The sequence below is a fragment of the Hippocampus guttulatus genome, chromosome 11, assembly GCF_054856545.1.
Source record: "Hippocampus guttulatus isolate MCC_2025c chromosome 11, RoL_Hgut_1.0, whole genome shotgun sequence".
Taxonomy (NCBI): Eukaryota; Metazoa; Chordata; class Actinopteri; order Syngnathiformes; family Syngnathidae; genus Hippocampus; species Hippocampus guttulatus.
In genome coordinates this window covers 6,496,084-6,512,300 of record NC_141271.1, presented here as the reverse complement: position 1 = coordinate 6,512,300, position 16,217 = coordinate 6,496,084, and the positions used below count along the sequence as shown (strand labels likewise).

The 16,217-nt window shown below is 43.4% G+C and overlaps 1 protein-coding gene and 1 long non-coding RNA gene across 2 annotated transcripts; one reads left to right on the top strand and one right to left on the bottom strand.

Annotated features, from left to right (window-relative positions):
• Positions 1 to 3,558: 3,558 nt before the first annotated feature.
• On the bottom strand, positions 3,559 to 8,896 carry LOC147197909 (uncharacterized). Its single transcript, XM_086124391.1, has 2 exons — positions 7,471 to 8,896; positions 3,559 to 5,009 (listed from the first exon to the last, which is right to left on the bottom strand). The coding sequence occupies exons 1-2, from the start codon at positions 8,894 to 8,896 to the stop codon at positions 4,807 to 4,809; spliced, it is 1,629 nt and encodes a 542-aa protein (XP_085980517.1). The 3' UTR covers positions 3,559 to 4,806.
• Positions 8,897 to 10,238: 1,342 nt separating this feature from the next.
• On the top strand, positions 10,239 to 10,979 carry LOC147197908 (uncharacterized). The gene is made up of 3 exons (XR_015102343.1): positions 10,239 to 10,300; positions 10,550 to 10,564; positions 10,867 to 10,979. It is a non-coding gene; the product is annotated as an uncharacterized LOC147197908 (long non-coding RNA).
• The last annotated feature ends 5,238 nt before the right edge of the window (positions 10,980 to 16,217 follow it).

Sequence of the window (16,217 nt, the reverse complement as noted above, 5' to 3'; positions counted from 1 at the left end):
GAAGCTGGATACTGCAAGAGCACTGTATCAAAGAGCATGAACAGAATGTTAAAACATAGAAGAAAAATTGGCCAGAAGGTGTGGGGATTATGTCAAGCAATGGCAATCCAAAAATCTGGGGTGCTTCATAGTAGACTGAGGCTGGTGTCAGTGCAACAAAAACCACCACAAATGTCTGTATGACATCGGCTACATCTGAAAAATGTAGCCGATGAAAAAAAAAATGTAGAATCGCCTGAGGTACGTTGAGGAAAAAAAGTACAGGTCTGTTGCCAAGTGGTCTACCCAAGTCTTTTCAGATAGGAGTCAATTTTGCATTTCATTTGAAAATGAAGGTCTCAGAGTGTAAACAAAAATCAAACTGTTGAAAACCCACTGTGAAGTTTCCAGGAATGGAATTGGGAACCATAATATTTGCTGGTGTGGATCGATTGTCTTTTGTAAAGTCAGCACAGCTTTCTATCAGGAAATTTTACAGCACTCAATGCTTCCAACTGCCACCGATCTTCATAGAAACTCATGGGAATCATTTTTGCATAAAAACATGACTGTTTAGATATGCAGCAATGCTCACATTTTAAATGTAAACACAGAAGATGAATTGTGATCACAATTATCCATCCAACCATCTATTTTCTGATCCGATTTATCTTCACAAGGGTCGCAGGGCGTGCTGAAGCCTATCCCAGCTGTCTTCAGGCATGTTTTGGAATGTGCGAGGAAACTGGAGTACTCAGAGAAAACCCATGCAGGCACAGGGAGAACATGCAAACTCCACATAGGAAGGGCGCAGCTGGAATTGAACCCGGAACCTCTGTACTGTGAGGTCGACGCGCTAACCACTCGACTCCTGGGCCGCCCATGATCCCAATTAAAATGTGATTAATTGTGCAGCTCTATGACATCTCCAATGAAGTTGGATGATTCGATGTGTTTAAAGTGCTTTTAAAATGTAGTGTTTTTTTATACATTTATTTATATGGGCTGACAGACAGACAAATTCAAACCAGTAATCAATGTAGAGATTTTTCTTGTCCTATCAGTTATCTTTCTGTTCAGAGTTAAAGCTGGCTGATATAACTTGAACTGCATGAGCAATGGGTCTGGGTTTTTTTTATATGTAGATTTCAAATTTGTGTGTTGTATATACAGTACATATATTCAAATGTAATTTTAGAGTTTTAAGTGCATAGCACTTTGAGTTGTATTTTTATGTATGAAAAGTGCTATATAAAGTTTGATTGATTTATTGATAGATATTGAGTTGAAAAGAAATTCCAAATCGTTGTATTCTGTTTAAATTTAAATTTTAAACAAAGTCCCAAAGCTTTGCATGTTCTCCTCCATGATCTATGAATGGACTTTGAGAGCTCATGTACGAAGTATGATATGATGATATTAATTGACAGACAGAAACAAAGGACATTTTTGCTGTAATTATAGCTAGTTTTAGAAAGGAAGTTGGGCCTTGTTTAGTTTTCAGCAATCTTTGTTTTTATTTCATTTGGTTAACTAAAGTGTTGTTGTTTTAGGTTTTGCTTTCCATTTTCGTGTTAGTTCTTTCATTCGTTTTTGATTAGTGAATGGCAATATTACCAACAATTATTCAGGAATGTTGAAAGCAACATCCAAGAAATCTGGAATGTCATAACGAAGATGTTTACGGACCAGCATAGTTGGGGAAATGTCTAACAATCTGTTAACCGAACAATATGGTCAGAAATACCCTGAGATTGAATTCTCTCTCATTTAATTACAGGGGAGATACTAATTCATCCATCCATTATCTGAACCACTTATCCTCATGAGGATTGCGGCTGTGTTGGAGCCTATCCCAGCCATACATGGACAGTAAGAGACATATACCCTGAACTGGATGCCATGCAATCACAGGGCACGCACATAGACGACCAACCATCCGAACTCACAATCACACCTCGGGACAATTTCAATTGTCCTGAGGTGTGATTGTGTTCAATTAACCTATCAGGCATGTTTTTGGAATGTGGGAAGAAACCGGAATACCCAGAGAAAACCCACCCAGGCACGAGGACAACATAAAAAGTCCACTCAGGAAGGCCGGAGCCCGAATTCCAACCCTTGACTTCTGCACTGTGAGGCGGATGTATGGGATACTAATTGATCTTGAAAAATCATTTGATCCAGTCTAGTACACAATGATATCTTGCCTCAAGAGTTGGAGCATTTTGGAATTAGCCAATGGTGGGATTAGAAGGAACCGGACTCAGTATTTAGAAGTAACACTGATTTCAATAAATTACCAATGGATCACCATCTTTCGGAGTTAAAGATTTTGTAGGGAGTGTAGCAACAGCAATGGATGAGAGGGAGAATTCTATTGGTGTATTATTGTCTTACGGGAAACATTTGATACCATTAAACACTTGTTGTAATTACAAATTTGTGGGAAATGTGGAATAAGAGGTCTGTTACTGTGTTGGTAACAATAGATTTAAACATTACATTACAACATGTGGAAATTCATTTATTGAACACATCAATGATGTTGATTTGTGGACTTCCACCAAGGCTCAGTTTTTGTGGCCGAAATTATTTATCATTTCTTTAAATGATATCTGCAATGTGTCATGCATTCCGAAGCTTTTCTGATAGTTCAAATACTTCACTGCTCTGGTCATGATAGTATTAACTTAATCTTAATAGTGGGGAATGAATTGAATAAATGGTTTTATGAAAGTAAACTTTCACTAAATGAGGAGGCATGAGAATGGATTTGTTGTGGATCTGACATATTAATTAGCTATGTAGAATTGTGTTCTTATGCGGTTGGAATTCAGGTCTTTGGAACTATATTCTTTGGCTTTAACATATAGGCAGTGAACTTTGTTGGAGGACTGAGAAAGAAAATACGAAGAAATAGAACGTGCCAGAAACTATTGTAGACCTATTAATTACAGCAGTGTTGAGTTGAGACACTGTGAAGGTAGAATGAGAATGATGTGTAACATGGATTTTTTGAAGATCAACTTTTATTAGATCTGGCATTAATATTAACTAACATACACATGGAAACTATGGATATGTTGTTGTACTTTCGTAATTGGATTAACAGTGTGAACAGCAGGATTAGCAACAAAACAAATATCAAGACGAGACGTTTTACTGTTTTTGGAGTTAATACCGTCTCTCCATATTTCAGACATTCAGAATCAAAATTTACTTCCCAGTTACAAGCCGTTCAGAGGAACATAAAGAAGACAGCAATTACCAACAGCGCCCCAATACTTTACATGTGAAAGGAAAACAGTCGGCAAGAGGAGGGCGAATAAACCAATAGACTCCAACCATTCTCTTGAAATGGTCGGGGAAAAAAAACTCAGCACATGTCGCGTACATTTAAAAACATAGCACAACAATTCCTGAAACTTATGTTGGAGGATGATCAAACAGGTCGAAGCGTGTTGTTGTCGACACGGCGGGATCCCTTGACCGTTCTCCACTTCCCCAGGTCCTCCGCGTGTTCGTTTGATTCGGGCTGAGTTGATGTGCAAAAGTCAGAGGCTGGAAATGGAGAAGTTCTTGCAAGATGTTTTACTGAACGTTCAGGGCACAACACGAATCGATTCGGGCTCCTGTGAGTCTCAGATTTCATCAGGAAGCCCCGAGCAACTACAGTCACACGTACATATAGGCATAGTATGTTAATTATATTAATTAGGGGCGGGCAGTCCTTCCCCTCATGTAAAAATCAGAAACAAAGAAAGGTCAATGCAGTTCGATCTTGGCATTTTGACAAAGTACAGACCATATCTGCTGGTCCACAAATCTTGAGATTAGGGTTCCTCTTCGAAGGCACTTGACAGCCTTCAGGGACTTTTACGAGGTGGAGGAGGCAAGAAAACCCTCGGGGGGCTGTTAATTAATCAAGTGAAAATAGAATCTAAACTTCACACTACATTCTTTGTTTCAAGTACTTCAGCAGATGTTCAGGACAGAGACTAGTGTCAAAGTCGACCTGTCTATGATACAAAGTTTTAAGCTAAACATATAACATATATAGGTGATATCTTCAATCCCTCTCTCGGGCTTGAAAGAGTCCGAAAACTTGCTCGAAAAAGCTTTCCCTCTCTCGGACTCGTAAGAGTCCGAAAACTTGTTCGAAAAAGCTTTCCCTCTCTCGGACTCGTAAGAGTCCGAAACCCTTAAATGCATCTGAAAACATTATGTAAAGGTGATGTTTCAACAGCAAATACATTGGTGAGATAAATTCAAAACGATATGAAATGTGATAATAATAACGTAAACGTCAAAAATACTAATGTGTAATTCCAGCATGCAAAAATGGCGGTGATCATGAAAACATGGTGCATGCCTCAAATTCAAAAGTCATTTGGGTGTTTCCTATCATATGCAAGCAGATGCCCTCTCTGGTGGAGGCTGAGGAGGAGAGTATTCCTCCGTATGCCAAGGTGGTGTGAGTGGTAGCTTTGGGAGTGGGGCAGCGTTCGTTCGACGAGAGGGGAGTTTCTCGCCTGGTGGATGCGAGTTGCACAAGCAACAAACCGATCAAATACTTGGCGATCATCGTCGGTGGATACTTTGAGTGTGATGACAATTTTAGGGCAGACTACTTGAATTCAGGGTGAGTCGCTGGGATTGCTGTGTGTGTTTTTTTTTTATTTTTATTTTTCCAAAGATGTGAGCTCAGCTGCTGTTGGATTGCAGTTTTCCTGGGTGGAAGTTGCTCCTGCGTTGTCTGTTGCCGGGTTCAATCTGGAATCGTCTGGCTCTGTTCGGGATTCGTCGAGCGTTGTTTCGAAGTCGTCAGGCGTTGTAGTCGTCCCAGGCTGGTCTCCCTGGCTGTTGATGTGATGGAAGCTGATCCCTGTGGGGCCTCGAGCTGGTCTGGTAGACGTCAAGTGGAACCACGTGTCTCCCTTTCCTTGCAGGCGAACCGCAGATGAAGTCCTCTCCGTCACCTTGTATGGACCCGTCCACCTGGGTTCCGACCACTTCCTTTTCAGAACCTTTAACCACAAAAGTTCACAAACATTCATTAGCGGTGGAGCATCGGCCTGTTTTTCGGTCAGGCTGGAGAACGTAAAGGTCAACTGTCGCAGCCCAGGCGGTCCCTCCACCTGCGATTCCTCCAGTGGAGCTGTTGGTGCCGGAAACGGTCTGTTGGTAAGACATTCAAATGGTGTCCACCCTTTGGCTGAATTTAGTGACATCCTTACATTCATTAAGGCAATTGGGAGAGCCTGTACCCAATTTAGCTTAGACGATGCTAATGCTTTTGCTAATTTTTCTTTGATGTTCCTGTTCATTCTTTCAACTTGACCTTGGGACTGTGGGTGGTACACTGAACCAAAAGAGTGTTTTAAACCCAGGGCCTTCTCTACTTCTTGTAGATGTTTGTTTTTGAAATGAGTTCCGTTATCGGACCTGATTTTCTTTGGGAACCCATGAGTTGGAATGTAATGATTGATCAAGTGTTTAGCCACAACGTTCGCTGTTTCCGTTTTGCATGGATAGGCTTCTGGCCATCCTGAAAAAGAATCCACCATTACCAACAAATACCTGTATCCTGACACTGGTTTGATCATGTCAGTGAAATCCATCGAAACCACTTGACCAGGAGCAGTCACGTCCGGATCGTGAGTGCCCTGTGGTGGCTTCGTCGTAGGCATGCTGTTGTACCTGCTACAAACACTACAGTCCTGTAGTTCACTTTTTACAATCGTTCTCATGAAAGGGTGCCACCAGGTGTGGAGTCGTCTCAGTGTTTCATCCACGCCTACATGGCACACTCCATGGGCTTCACTTATCAACTGTTTCAACTGTTTTTGTGGTGGGATGCATCTCCCATCCTTTTTCCATATTCCATTATCACTCTTTGCACCCCCTTTCGACTTCCACACACTCTTTTCTTCTGGACTGGCTTGCTCTTGCCACAACTTGACTGTATCCTCATTCACCTCTTCCCTATCGGTTGATTCATTCTCACTGATCATTAGGTGCAATGTGGGAAGATGATAGCCTGCTGCCTCTTTTGCCGCCTTATCAGCCGAATCATTTCCTTTTGCTACAAAGTCTGAGCGTTTGGAATGTCCTTTGCATTTAATGATGGCCACTGCTTTGGGCAGCATTAAGGCATCTCGCAATGCTAGAATGTCTTGATGATGCTTAATTGGCGTTCCTACAGCAGTCACAAAATCATTTCGTTGCCACTCAGCCAGAGCCGTGTGTATTACCACGTGCACATATGCTGAGTCAGTGTAAATGTTGGCAGTTTTTCCCTGGGCTAGCATTAAAGCTGTTTGAACCGCAATCAGTTCAGCTCTCTGTGCTGATTGAGGACCTGTTAGTCTTTTTGCTACTACCGTCGTGAAGTCGTCATCCGTCATTCGTGTCACAGCGAATCCCGACTGGAGTCCTTTTTCTCCTTTGAAGCAACAGCCATCTGTAAACAGTATCATGTCTGGATTATTCAATGGTGTCTCATACAGTTCTTCTCTGAGCGTGTTTTCGTCCACTATCCGCTGTGTGCAGCAGTGTGGTTTTCCTTCCATCATTCCTTCCGCCATGTTGACGCCTTCGTGCGTAAACAAGATGTGGGGTTGGGTTAGTATTGTCTCGATTTTTCTTTGTCTCCCTCCTGTCATGGTGAATGCCTGGCTTGTGACATATTGTACAGTGCTGTGCGGATAGTGAGTGGATGATGTAAAACTATGTGCGATGTTTTCTGAACGAGCCGAGCAAGAGCTGAGGCAAAAGCCGCACATAAAGGATGTCGTTGTTCATATTTGTCAAGTGGAGTGGATGCATACAAGCAAGTGTATCGTTTACCAACTCCCCATTTCTGAAAAAGCACAGCAGACACACTGCTTGATTTTTCAGACACATCAAGAAAGAACATTTTGGTGTAGTCTGGAATGGCCAATGAGGCCGCAGAGGAAAGAAACTGTTTCAAGCTGATAAACGATTGGTCTGCATCAGAAGTCCAGGTAAGAGAGTGAGTTAAGTTTTGCATGCCTTGGTCATTAACCATGGCGCGCAAAGGACGTGTGAGTTCAGCGAAGTCTGGAACATGGTGTCGAGAATAATTACAAAGTCCCAGGAAGGCAAGCATTTGCTTGACATTGGTGGGTTTGGGATGGTGCAAGATGTCATCCTTGTGTGAAGGTGACATGCCTGTCCCGTGTATCGAAATGAGCCACCCAAGGAACGAAACTTGAGGGCGTGCGATTTGAAGTTTGCTCTTCGAGCATTTCAAGCCAATCGTTGCCAAGTGAGCAAGCAGAGATCGTGTGGCTTCAACACACACAGTTTCAGAAGGAGCAGCCAGCAGAATGTCATCAACATATTGGATCAATAGTACTCCGGCTGGGAGAATTAGTGGCGCCAAAAGTTGCTTCAAATAGGCATTGAACAGGCCTGGAGAGAGAACAAAGCCTTGTGGCAGTCGGTTGTACGAATAGCACTCACCATTCCATGTGAATGCGAAATACTCCATCATGGAGTCATCAAGCGGGATGCAAAAGAAAGCATTCGCCAAGTCTATACAAGCGAAATGAGTGTGGGATGGTGCAAGTTGAGATAAGGTAGAATGCGGGTTGGGAACAGGCAAGGTAGGTGTCAAGACAGCAGCATTGATGGCGCGTAGATCGTGAACCATGCGGTATTTTCCGGTATTCTTTTTTTCTACGGGTAGGATGGGAGTGTTATATCGCGAACGCGGAATTTTGCATAGAACACCCGCTTTCAGCAACCCATTTATTGTGTCTGTTATACCGAGACGCCCCGATTCTTTAGTTGGATACTGTGGAATATAAATCGGCTCGGGTTTTATTTGAAAAATGACTGGAGTGACGTCGCATCGTCCCACGTCTGTTGAGTCGGTGGCCCACAAGTGCTGTGGAAGTTGTTCGAGCATGGATGCAGCGAGATCACTATCGGTCATTTCTCTGCCATGATGCCTGTCCAAAAGATTATGTTCAAGAACTGAAAAGGGATAAAATGCATCAGATTGGATCCAGTAGGCATCGAGAGATTTGGAATACAACAAGTTTTCGTGTATTGTTTCATACCAATCAGTCGCCGTTGTACACTCCCTCACGAATGGACCAAGATCCTTGGCTGTGCGTTGTGGAGAAACCATCAGCGAGACATGTGGATGGCAGGGTGGCATATACGGGTCGGATGGATCTGCCATCATGTACCATTTTTGTTGTTCGTCTGTTAGAGAAACCGAAAAGGCTACTCCTGGCTTTCCTACAAACAAATCGCCCATGTTCAATTGCCACGTGTTTCCCTCAACTTCCTTAAATGCTTCACTGTACACTTCATCACTTTTTCTGTCATAGTAGAGTGTGCAATGCATGCAGTCCGACACCATATCATAAGTGCGAAGGTTGCGAACCCAAGGCGACCATTTCGTCCAGAAACTCTCCGCCTTCCTCCAATCAGTTGAATCTGTGTCCACTCTCGCCCAGTAGACGTCAGCTGTGGCACAGGCAACTGCAGGTGAGGTGACTTGTCCCTCGAATATCTGTAATAGTTGAGCGTCCGTGTAGACAGATTGAGTAGAGCAGTGGCAGGAGTTCCCATCAGGGAACTCCAAAGTGAGTCCATCAGGGCTGCATTTTATGATCGGGGCCGTCTTGATGAGGAGCTCACGACCCAACAGGTTCACTGGACAATTTGGTGCAAAGACAAAAGAGTGCATCAACGTTTGTGAGTAACATTGAGTGCGGACAGGGGTAGTCATGTGCAGGGTGGTTTCCTCTCCCTTGAATCCAACTAATGAGATGCCGCCGGTAGTAAGGGAACTTTCTGGTGGTAAGGTCATGACGGTGGAATGACGCGCTCCAGTGTCGACCCTGAAAGGTAGTCCTATCGTCAAGTTGATCATCGGTTCCTGCAGACCGCGGCTAGTGGATCCAGGGCCCCATCATTGCGAATATTGACCGGCAGTCGGTGGCAGGTATTGTTGGTTTGGTGGTTGAGGAGGGCCAGGTCGCAGAGGTGGCATGACAGTCTGTTGTGGTGGCTCGTTATAGGATTGTTGGTTGTAGTCTCCCCTGCCACGTGACTGTGCGTAGCCTCCTCTGTCGTAGCTCCTTTGTTGTCCTCTGCCTCTGCCCCCCCCCATCTTTGTCCTTGTGGTCTGGCTCGGCAGTCACGTGCCCAGTGGCCCATTTTGCCACAGTTAAAACATTGTCCTTGGTCACCAGGGGGCGCTCTCCGACCCCTGAATCCATCCATCCATTTTCCGAACCGCTTGATCCTCACTAGGGTCGCGGGGGGTGCTGGAGCCCATCCCAGCCATCTCCGGGCAGTAGGCGGGGGACACCCTGAATCAGTTGCCAGCCAATCGCAGGGCACACAGAGACGAACAACCATCCACGCCCACACTCACACCTAGGGACAATTTCGAGCATCCAATCAACCTGCCATGCACGTTTTTGGAATGTGGGAGGAAACCGGAGCACCCGGAGAAAACCCACGCAGGCCCGGGGAGAACATGCAAACTCCACACAGGGAGGCCGGAGCTGGAATCGAACCCGGTACCTCTGCACTGTGAAGCCGACATGCTAACCACTGGACTACCGGGCCGCCGACCCCTGAATGGTCCCGACTGATACATCATGCACTCAGAAAAGACAGAAGGTGATGAGGTGTTAGCAGCTGGTGGAGTCACGGGCTCCTCCTTTTTCTGCAAGCTTTGGAGCTGCATTATAGTCAATTGGGATTCAACGTTCTTTCGCTTTTCATTTTTTGTTTCGTTATCTTTACTATGTCTCCGTAGATGGTGCTTCAGGTGAGACAGCCAGCGAGCGTGGTCAGCGCCAGGGAGATCAGGGTTTGATTCCATGGACTGGACTACGGATTTGGGAACCCCTTTTAGCACAGCCGCCCGAAATACTTGGGAATAAAGAGAGGAGTCAGTGGGTTGATGACCTGTTTTTAGCGCAAAATCGACTTGAGCGCGATCAATAAATACTGCTGCATCCTCATCCGACTTTGGAGCAAACATCAAGTCAGAGATAACGACCTCGGGTATGGGGAACAAAGCATCTAATGCTGTCAGTATTTTCATAAACTGTGTGCTAGTAAGTGCGATGTTGTCCATAATGTCTGTAAGTCCCGATTGTTTCAAAAGAGTCTCTAACTGAGACAGCGGGCACGATTGCGTCATCAATGCTCTTACGTCACCTGCTGTGAGAATTTGACCTGTCGTGGCGCGCTGGACAGCTTTCAGCCAGCTCTCTCCACCATTCTGCATGGGAGGAAGTTTCTGCAACATCAGACTGAGGTCAGAGGGGGTGAATGGTTTATAATACATTGCTTGACATCCCGACACAGGGTCCACCTTGGATATCATGGGAGCTTGGAAAGCAATCCCTCCCATAGAACGAGTGTACATGCCTCGCGGGCTCTGTGAAGCATCTGCATGTAATTAGGTGTCGATTTCAGTGTGTCGCGATGTACTCAGTGGTGAGTCTGGATGTGTATCTTTAAGGCTCTGTAACTCGCTTTTCATGTCAGTCATCTCCTTCTGCAGCTGGGACATGTATAGGTGTGTATTCACAGTCGCCATATCCTGTCGTCGTTCCCCCTCCTCTATCTCCTTCTGTCTCTCTTCAAAAATAACATCTCTAGCCTCACGGCTGCGTCTCACCTCTTCCTCTTCCTGTCTGTGTGCTTTCTCCTCTGCTTCTTTTAAGAGTGCGAGTAGCTTGTCACTAACATTCCTCGGCACTTCCTGATGTCTTGTCAACAAACTTTTAAATTTTATAGCTCTGTCTAGCAATTGTCGCGGCTCACGCCTGTATTTCATTAGTTCGTCAAATTCTTTTTGTATCATGTCGATTGAAGCAGTGACTCCTGCAGCCAGCGAGTCCGCAGCTGTCTGTCTGGTCGGATCAGAAGGTGGTCGACCCGCAGCGCCAACTCCATCCCAGTCCACTTGTAGGCTGCCTCCATAAACTGACAAAATAGGACAAACTGGTACAGATGTATCTTTAAGCATTTGTTTTACGTTTGCATAAGGTGAGTCGGTGAAAGGGTTAATAGGCACGCTCTGTCGCCCCACGGCAGACTCACAATAGGATGGCGGCGCAGAGGGCAGCTGCTTGACTCCCACACTTTCTGTCTGAGATTCTTTTCTTGACTGTTTTACAGCATAGCCCATTGCCAACAGTCTGGCATTTTTTTTGTCCATTTTTCAACTTTCTTTAGACTTCCTCTCACCTTCCTGCCTCTCGGAGACAACTTGTTTGTTCTTTTCACATCTTCCTCCAATTTTTCCTTTTTATTCAAACATGCTTTTTCTACTTCTTTCATCAGAGTCACCAATCACACAGCCGAAGACATCGGCGGGAACCAGCCCTTGTCACAACATTCTCTCACCCACTCTCTCAGTTCATCCCTTTTTCCTTCTCTACTTTTCTCTGGCAAAGCGCCCACACACACACTACATGCACTTCTCACTTGATCACTTAGTAGCACACTACGGCCATGGTTTGGAATAACACGGGTATCGAACCACTCCAACTCCCTATCGAATTCCCCATCCATCTTTATACTTTAACAACACAAAACAAATTACAAACAAGGACACGACACACAGATTACAAATAAAGACACGACGCACAGATTACAAACTCCTCTTCTCCCCTCCTCTTTTTATTTTCTTAGCGGCCTTATTTATTTAATTAACGTCACACAAATTGAGGTCAATTCTTTCCCTATCAAGCTCGCCCTACCTTTTGCTGTAAATTGAAATGTGTGACTCCCTTTATTCTTTTTCCCGGGAACCCCTTTTATTCGCGAACTGCAGTATTTAATATCCGTGAACTTCGTTGTCCACAAACTTCTGACTCACGAACCTCTTTATTCGCGAACCTCTTTATTCGCGAATCTCTGTACAAGTGAATTCTCCTGTATTCTCTTTATGATCTTATTAAATTTGAGGAATTCCTGTTTCTAAGATTCTTGACAGAACGAAACAACCCCGCCTAAAATAAGATCAGTCTTAAAATCAACTCGTCTTCCTCGAGGAATTCTAGTCTCTAGGATTCTTAACAGAACGAGACAACCTCCCTGAAGACGAGTTTTTCCTTTCCCTTTTTCCTTATTCTCTTGTACTTCACTTGTATTTCTCTTATTCTCTTATTCTCTTGTACTTCACTTGTATTTCTCTTATTCTCTTATTCTCTTGTACTTCTCTTCTTTACCGATTATTTTAGGCCTTTGGTTTAAGCCGCAAAACGAGGAATTATTACTCCTATAACTCGATAATTCGAGCGGAGTACACCCAGTAATACGTTTAAACGGGTTTAAACCGTAAAACGAGGAATTATTATTTCTAGAACTCAGAATTAGAGCGAAATACACCTAGTAATACGTTTAAACAGGTTTTCTCAATTACCAGCCCCAAACTAATTTGGTCTCAAATCAAACGTGAATCATCACATCATATCAGTCAACAGGGCAGAAAATCAATCGAGAGGATAAATGTCCTCTTACCTTATCAATTATGGCGCGCCGAAATTCTGCCTGTTGACCGACAATCAGCTCGAATCACGTCGGGGTCACCAATTGTTGGAGGATGATCAAACAGGGGGAAGCGTGTTGTTGTCGACACGGCGGGATCCCTTGACCGTTCTCCACTTCCCCAGGTCCTCCGCGTGTTCGTTTGATTCGGGCTGAGTTGATGTGCAAAAGTCAGAGGCTGGAAATGGAGAAGTTCTTGCAAGATGTTTTACTGAACGTTCAGGGCACAACACGAATCGATTCGGGCTCCTGTGAGTCTCAGATTTCATCAGGAAGCCCCGAGCAACTACAGTCACACGTACATATAGGCATAGTATGTTAATTATATTAATTAGGGGCGGGCAGTCCTTCCCCTCATGTAAAAATCAGAAACAAAGAAAGGTCAATGCAGTTCGATCTTGGCATTTTGACAAAGTACAGACCATATCTGCTGGTCCACAAATCTTGAGATTAGGGTTCCTCTTCGAAGGCACTTGACAGCCTTCAGGGACTTTTACGAGGTGGAGGAGGCAAGAAAACCCTCGGGGGGCTGTTAATTAATCAAGTGAAAATAGAATCTAAACTTCACACTACATTCTTTGTTTCAAGTACTTCAGCAGATGTTCAGGACAGAGACTAGTGTCAAAGTCGACCTGTCTATGATACAAAGTTTTAAGCTAAACATATAACATATATAGGTGATATCTTCACTTAACATGGAATGAACAGGGTGGGGAGGGAGGGCAGGGTCATTATCTGTGAAACGAGCTGCACAAAGTCGCGCGCCAAGTCTTTCCAGTTGTGACGGGGGAGGGAGCGGAGTGAATAGGAATCCGGCGAAGATTTTGATGTTGCACCTGCAGCTGCAAGGCCAAGCAAGACCTTATCAGTCACAGGCTCGAGGAGGAGTTATGGAGAGGAGGAAATAGGAATAATACTTGTGTTTTTTCCCATCCAAATCATTAAGAGGGCAAATACTTAGCAATTATTGAGAGGTTTACCAAAAATAAAGCGCCATTTAAGTGTAAGTTGAGGGGTCCGTTGTTTTTCAGTGGATGGCTCTTCTTTACGAATGACAGATGGAGAGATGGAATCCTTTAATGCAGTTTATTAAAAAGGAGAAAGAAAAAAAAAAGTCTGCACCTCCGAACGGATGAACGAGAACACAACCCCCTTTCAGGAATGAAAACACTTCCTGCTTCTCTTTAGCCAATAAGACGCAAGCAACATAATAAATGTTTCAACAATTATTAAACAGAATATAATTTAGATAACTATAACATAAAAGAATATAATGTTCAAATATAAAATGAAAATAATTAATAATTTAACATTAGCTTACATTCTTCCCCCTCCCACTAGAGAAGTGTCCTCATTTCTAATTCGATTACTTAACTGTAAAATCCAGGTTATAACAAATGAACAACATTAGGGGGGGGGGCAGGGGGGGGGCATCAGGAACATGTCAGAACAAAGTCTTTGAAATTAACATGGCGGTGGCCTGGGCGTGTAAAGGAACTGGGACTTGAGGCCAATGCTGCAGGCAGAGCTGAAGACCTTCTGTCCACAGCAGCAGATCCGAAGGCAGATTGCAGCTTTTGGGTCACTTGTATTGTCTTGTCAGCTGGAGTGTGTGGAGATTGACGACTGGACTTTAGAGAGGAACAGGACATCAGCGGGCATCCGTGCCTCTCGACCATGTGTCAGGAAAAAGTGGGTGAATCCCGTGGAGGAGTGAGAGCTGGTGTTATAGGCCAGGGCCACCAGATTGAGGCAGTCGTCCCACTCTCCTTTAAAAACTGGTGATGAATCAACGTTGAGGCGTCCAGGTGGAGTAACATTTGCAGCAGCCACAGAAGTAGTAGCAGAATGAGCCATCTCAGTGGGTTGACAAATGGAAGCCCCAGTATCGGACATGGTGAGCTCAAAAAGGTTGAATAATGACGGTAATAATGTCCAAAAAGAAAGTCGGGAAAAAATAATAATAAAACTGCAGGAAACCTCAAAATCTCATCCAAAATCCTGACTAGCAGCAGCCATTCAGTAGAGCGCAAAAATCCACATGGCTAGCAAGATAACAATTAGCAACAAAAAAAAAATCGTTGCATAAAAAGAGTCAAAAAGCCACACAAAACATACCAACACCGTTGCCACCAATGTAAGTTGAGGGGTTCGTTGTTTTTCAGTGGATGGCTCTTCTTTATTAAACAGAATATAATTTAAATAACTATAACATAAAAGAATATAATGTTCAAATATAAAATGAAAATAAATAATAATTTAACATAAGCTTACATAAGTATTAATGGATTAAACAGTTATTTATTTATTTGTCAACTAATTTACTACTAAATGTAACTAGACTGGACTATAGATGCTTTGGGAATTTATGTCGACCCGGCTTGCAGCTCTGACTTGACCACCTTTAAGGAACAGCAAGATAACATTTCATAATATACCATATAGCGACCATCGTCATCTAGAAACAGTTTGACGTCACAGGTCAAGGATTGTCCACGTCCAAATACAGTACCAAAATACATCAGGCGAGGACCAGTAACGTGCATTTAAGTGCAGCAAGTGAGGCAGAGCCCCACTAGCACTAACTATTGGACGTTCTCTGCATGTGAATGGTTAAAAAAAAGTAAATTAAAATTTGATTAAATCATGTTCAATTTTAGTTATATGATCCATGCTTTTAATTTATCTTACTTTTCAATCGAATAATTGTCACTTATTTTTCCATTAAAATAGCATAACCAAACCAATGCATAGTAGGAGCCCATCGACATAGGTAACCACTAAAGCACACCTGGTTGGAGACGTGCAAACTTAGTCGCCAACATGAAGTCAGCGGCGGCGATCGCTTCCATTCGCGTATGCTAAGATGACTTGGGTCGTGTCCAAATTCACACATTTTTTTAAGTACCCCTAAATATTTTATTGTCTATAGTTCCCCTCCACGCCAGGGGGTTAAGAAATAACTTAAAATGTAAAGAGTTATTCTTATTTACTAAACAGGTCAAATCTGACTTTTGTTTTTAACCAGGAGTCCCATTAGCAGTGGAATCAATTTTGGGAGGAGTCATTCTGGAAATCGATTTGTGTTTTTTTTTTCACGGGACAGAAAGTGACACATTACACACAAAAACAGATTCAAATTGACATTTACTCTTTCAGATTGTGAGCTATATAAGAAATCTACAGTAATTATGACTGAATGTATGTGTACATTTATATTTCACAAAATGTTCAATTACTGCGATTGGCTGGCAACCGATTCAGGGTGTCCCCCGCCTACTGCCCGAAGACAGCTGGCATAGGCTCCAGCACCCCCCGTGACCCTAGTGAGGTTCAAGCGGTTTGGAAAATGAATGAATGAATGAATGTTCAATTATTCTTTGACATAGATATTATACTTTTGGTTATATTTGGTTATCTATATTTCCAAAACTCACAAATTATTGTTGGCGGGGATTTCAATGCAATTCGCAGTCCTACTGTTCACAGATGGCCACCTGCTATTAATAACAGAATCTCATATCTCAAGCTTTTTATGGAGAGATTTACCTGTTATCTAATACATATTTGAAGAGACAAATTCCCAGAGACCACAGCATTCACTTGGAGTAACCTCTCCTGTATAGACTTTTATGTTATCTCCAGTACTTTTAATAAGCAACACGTCTCACTTA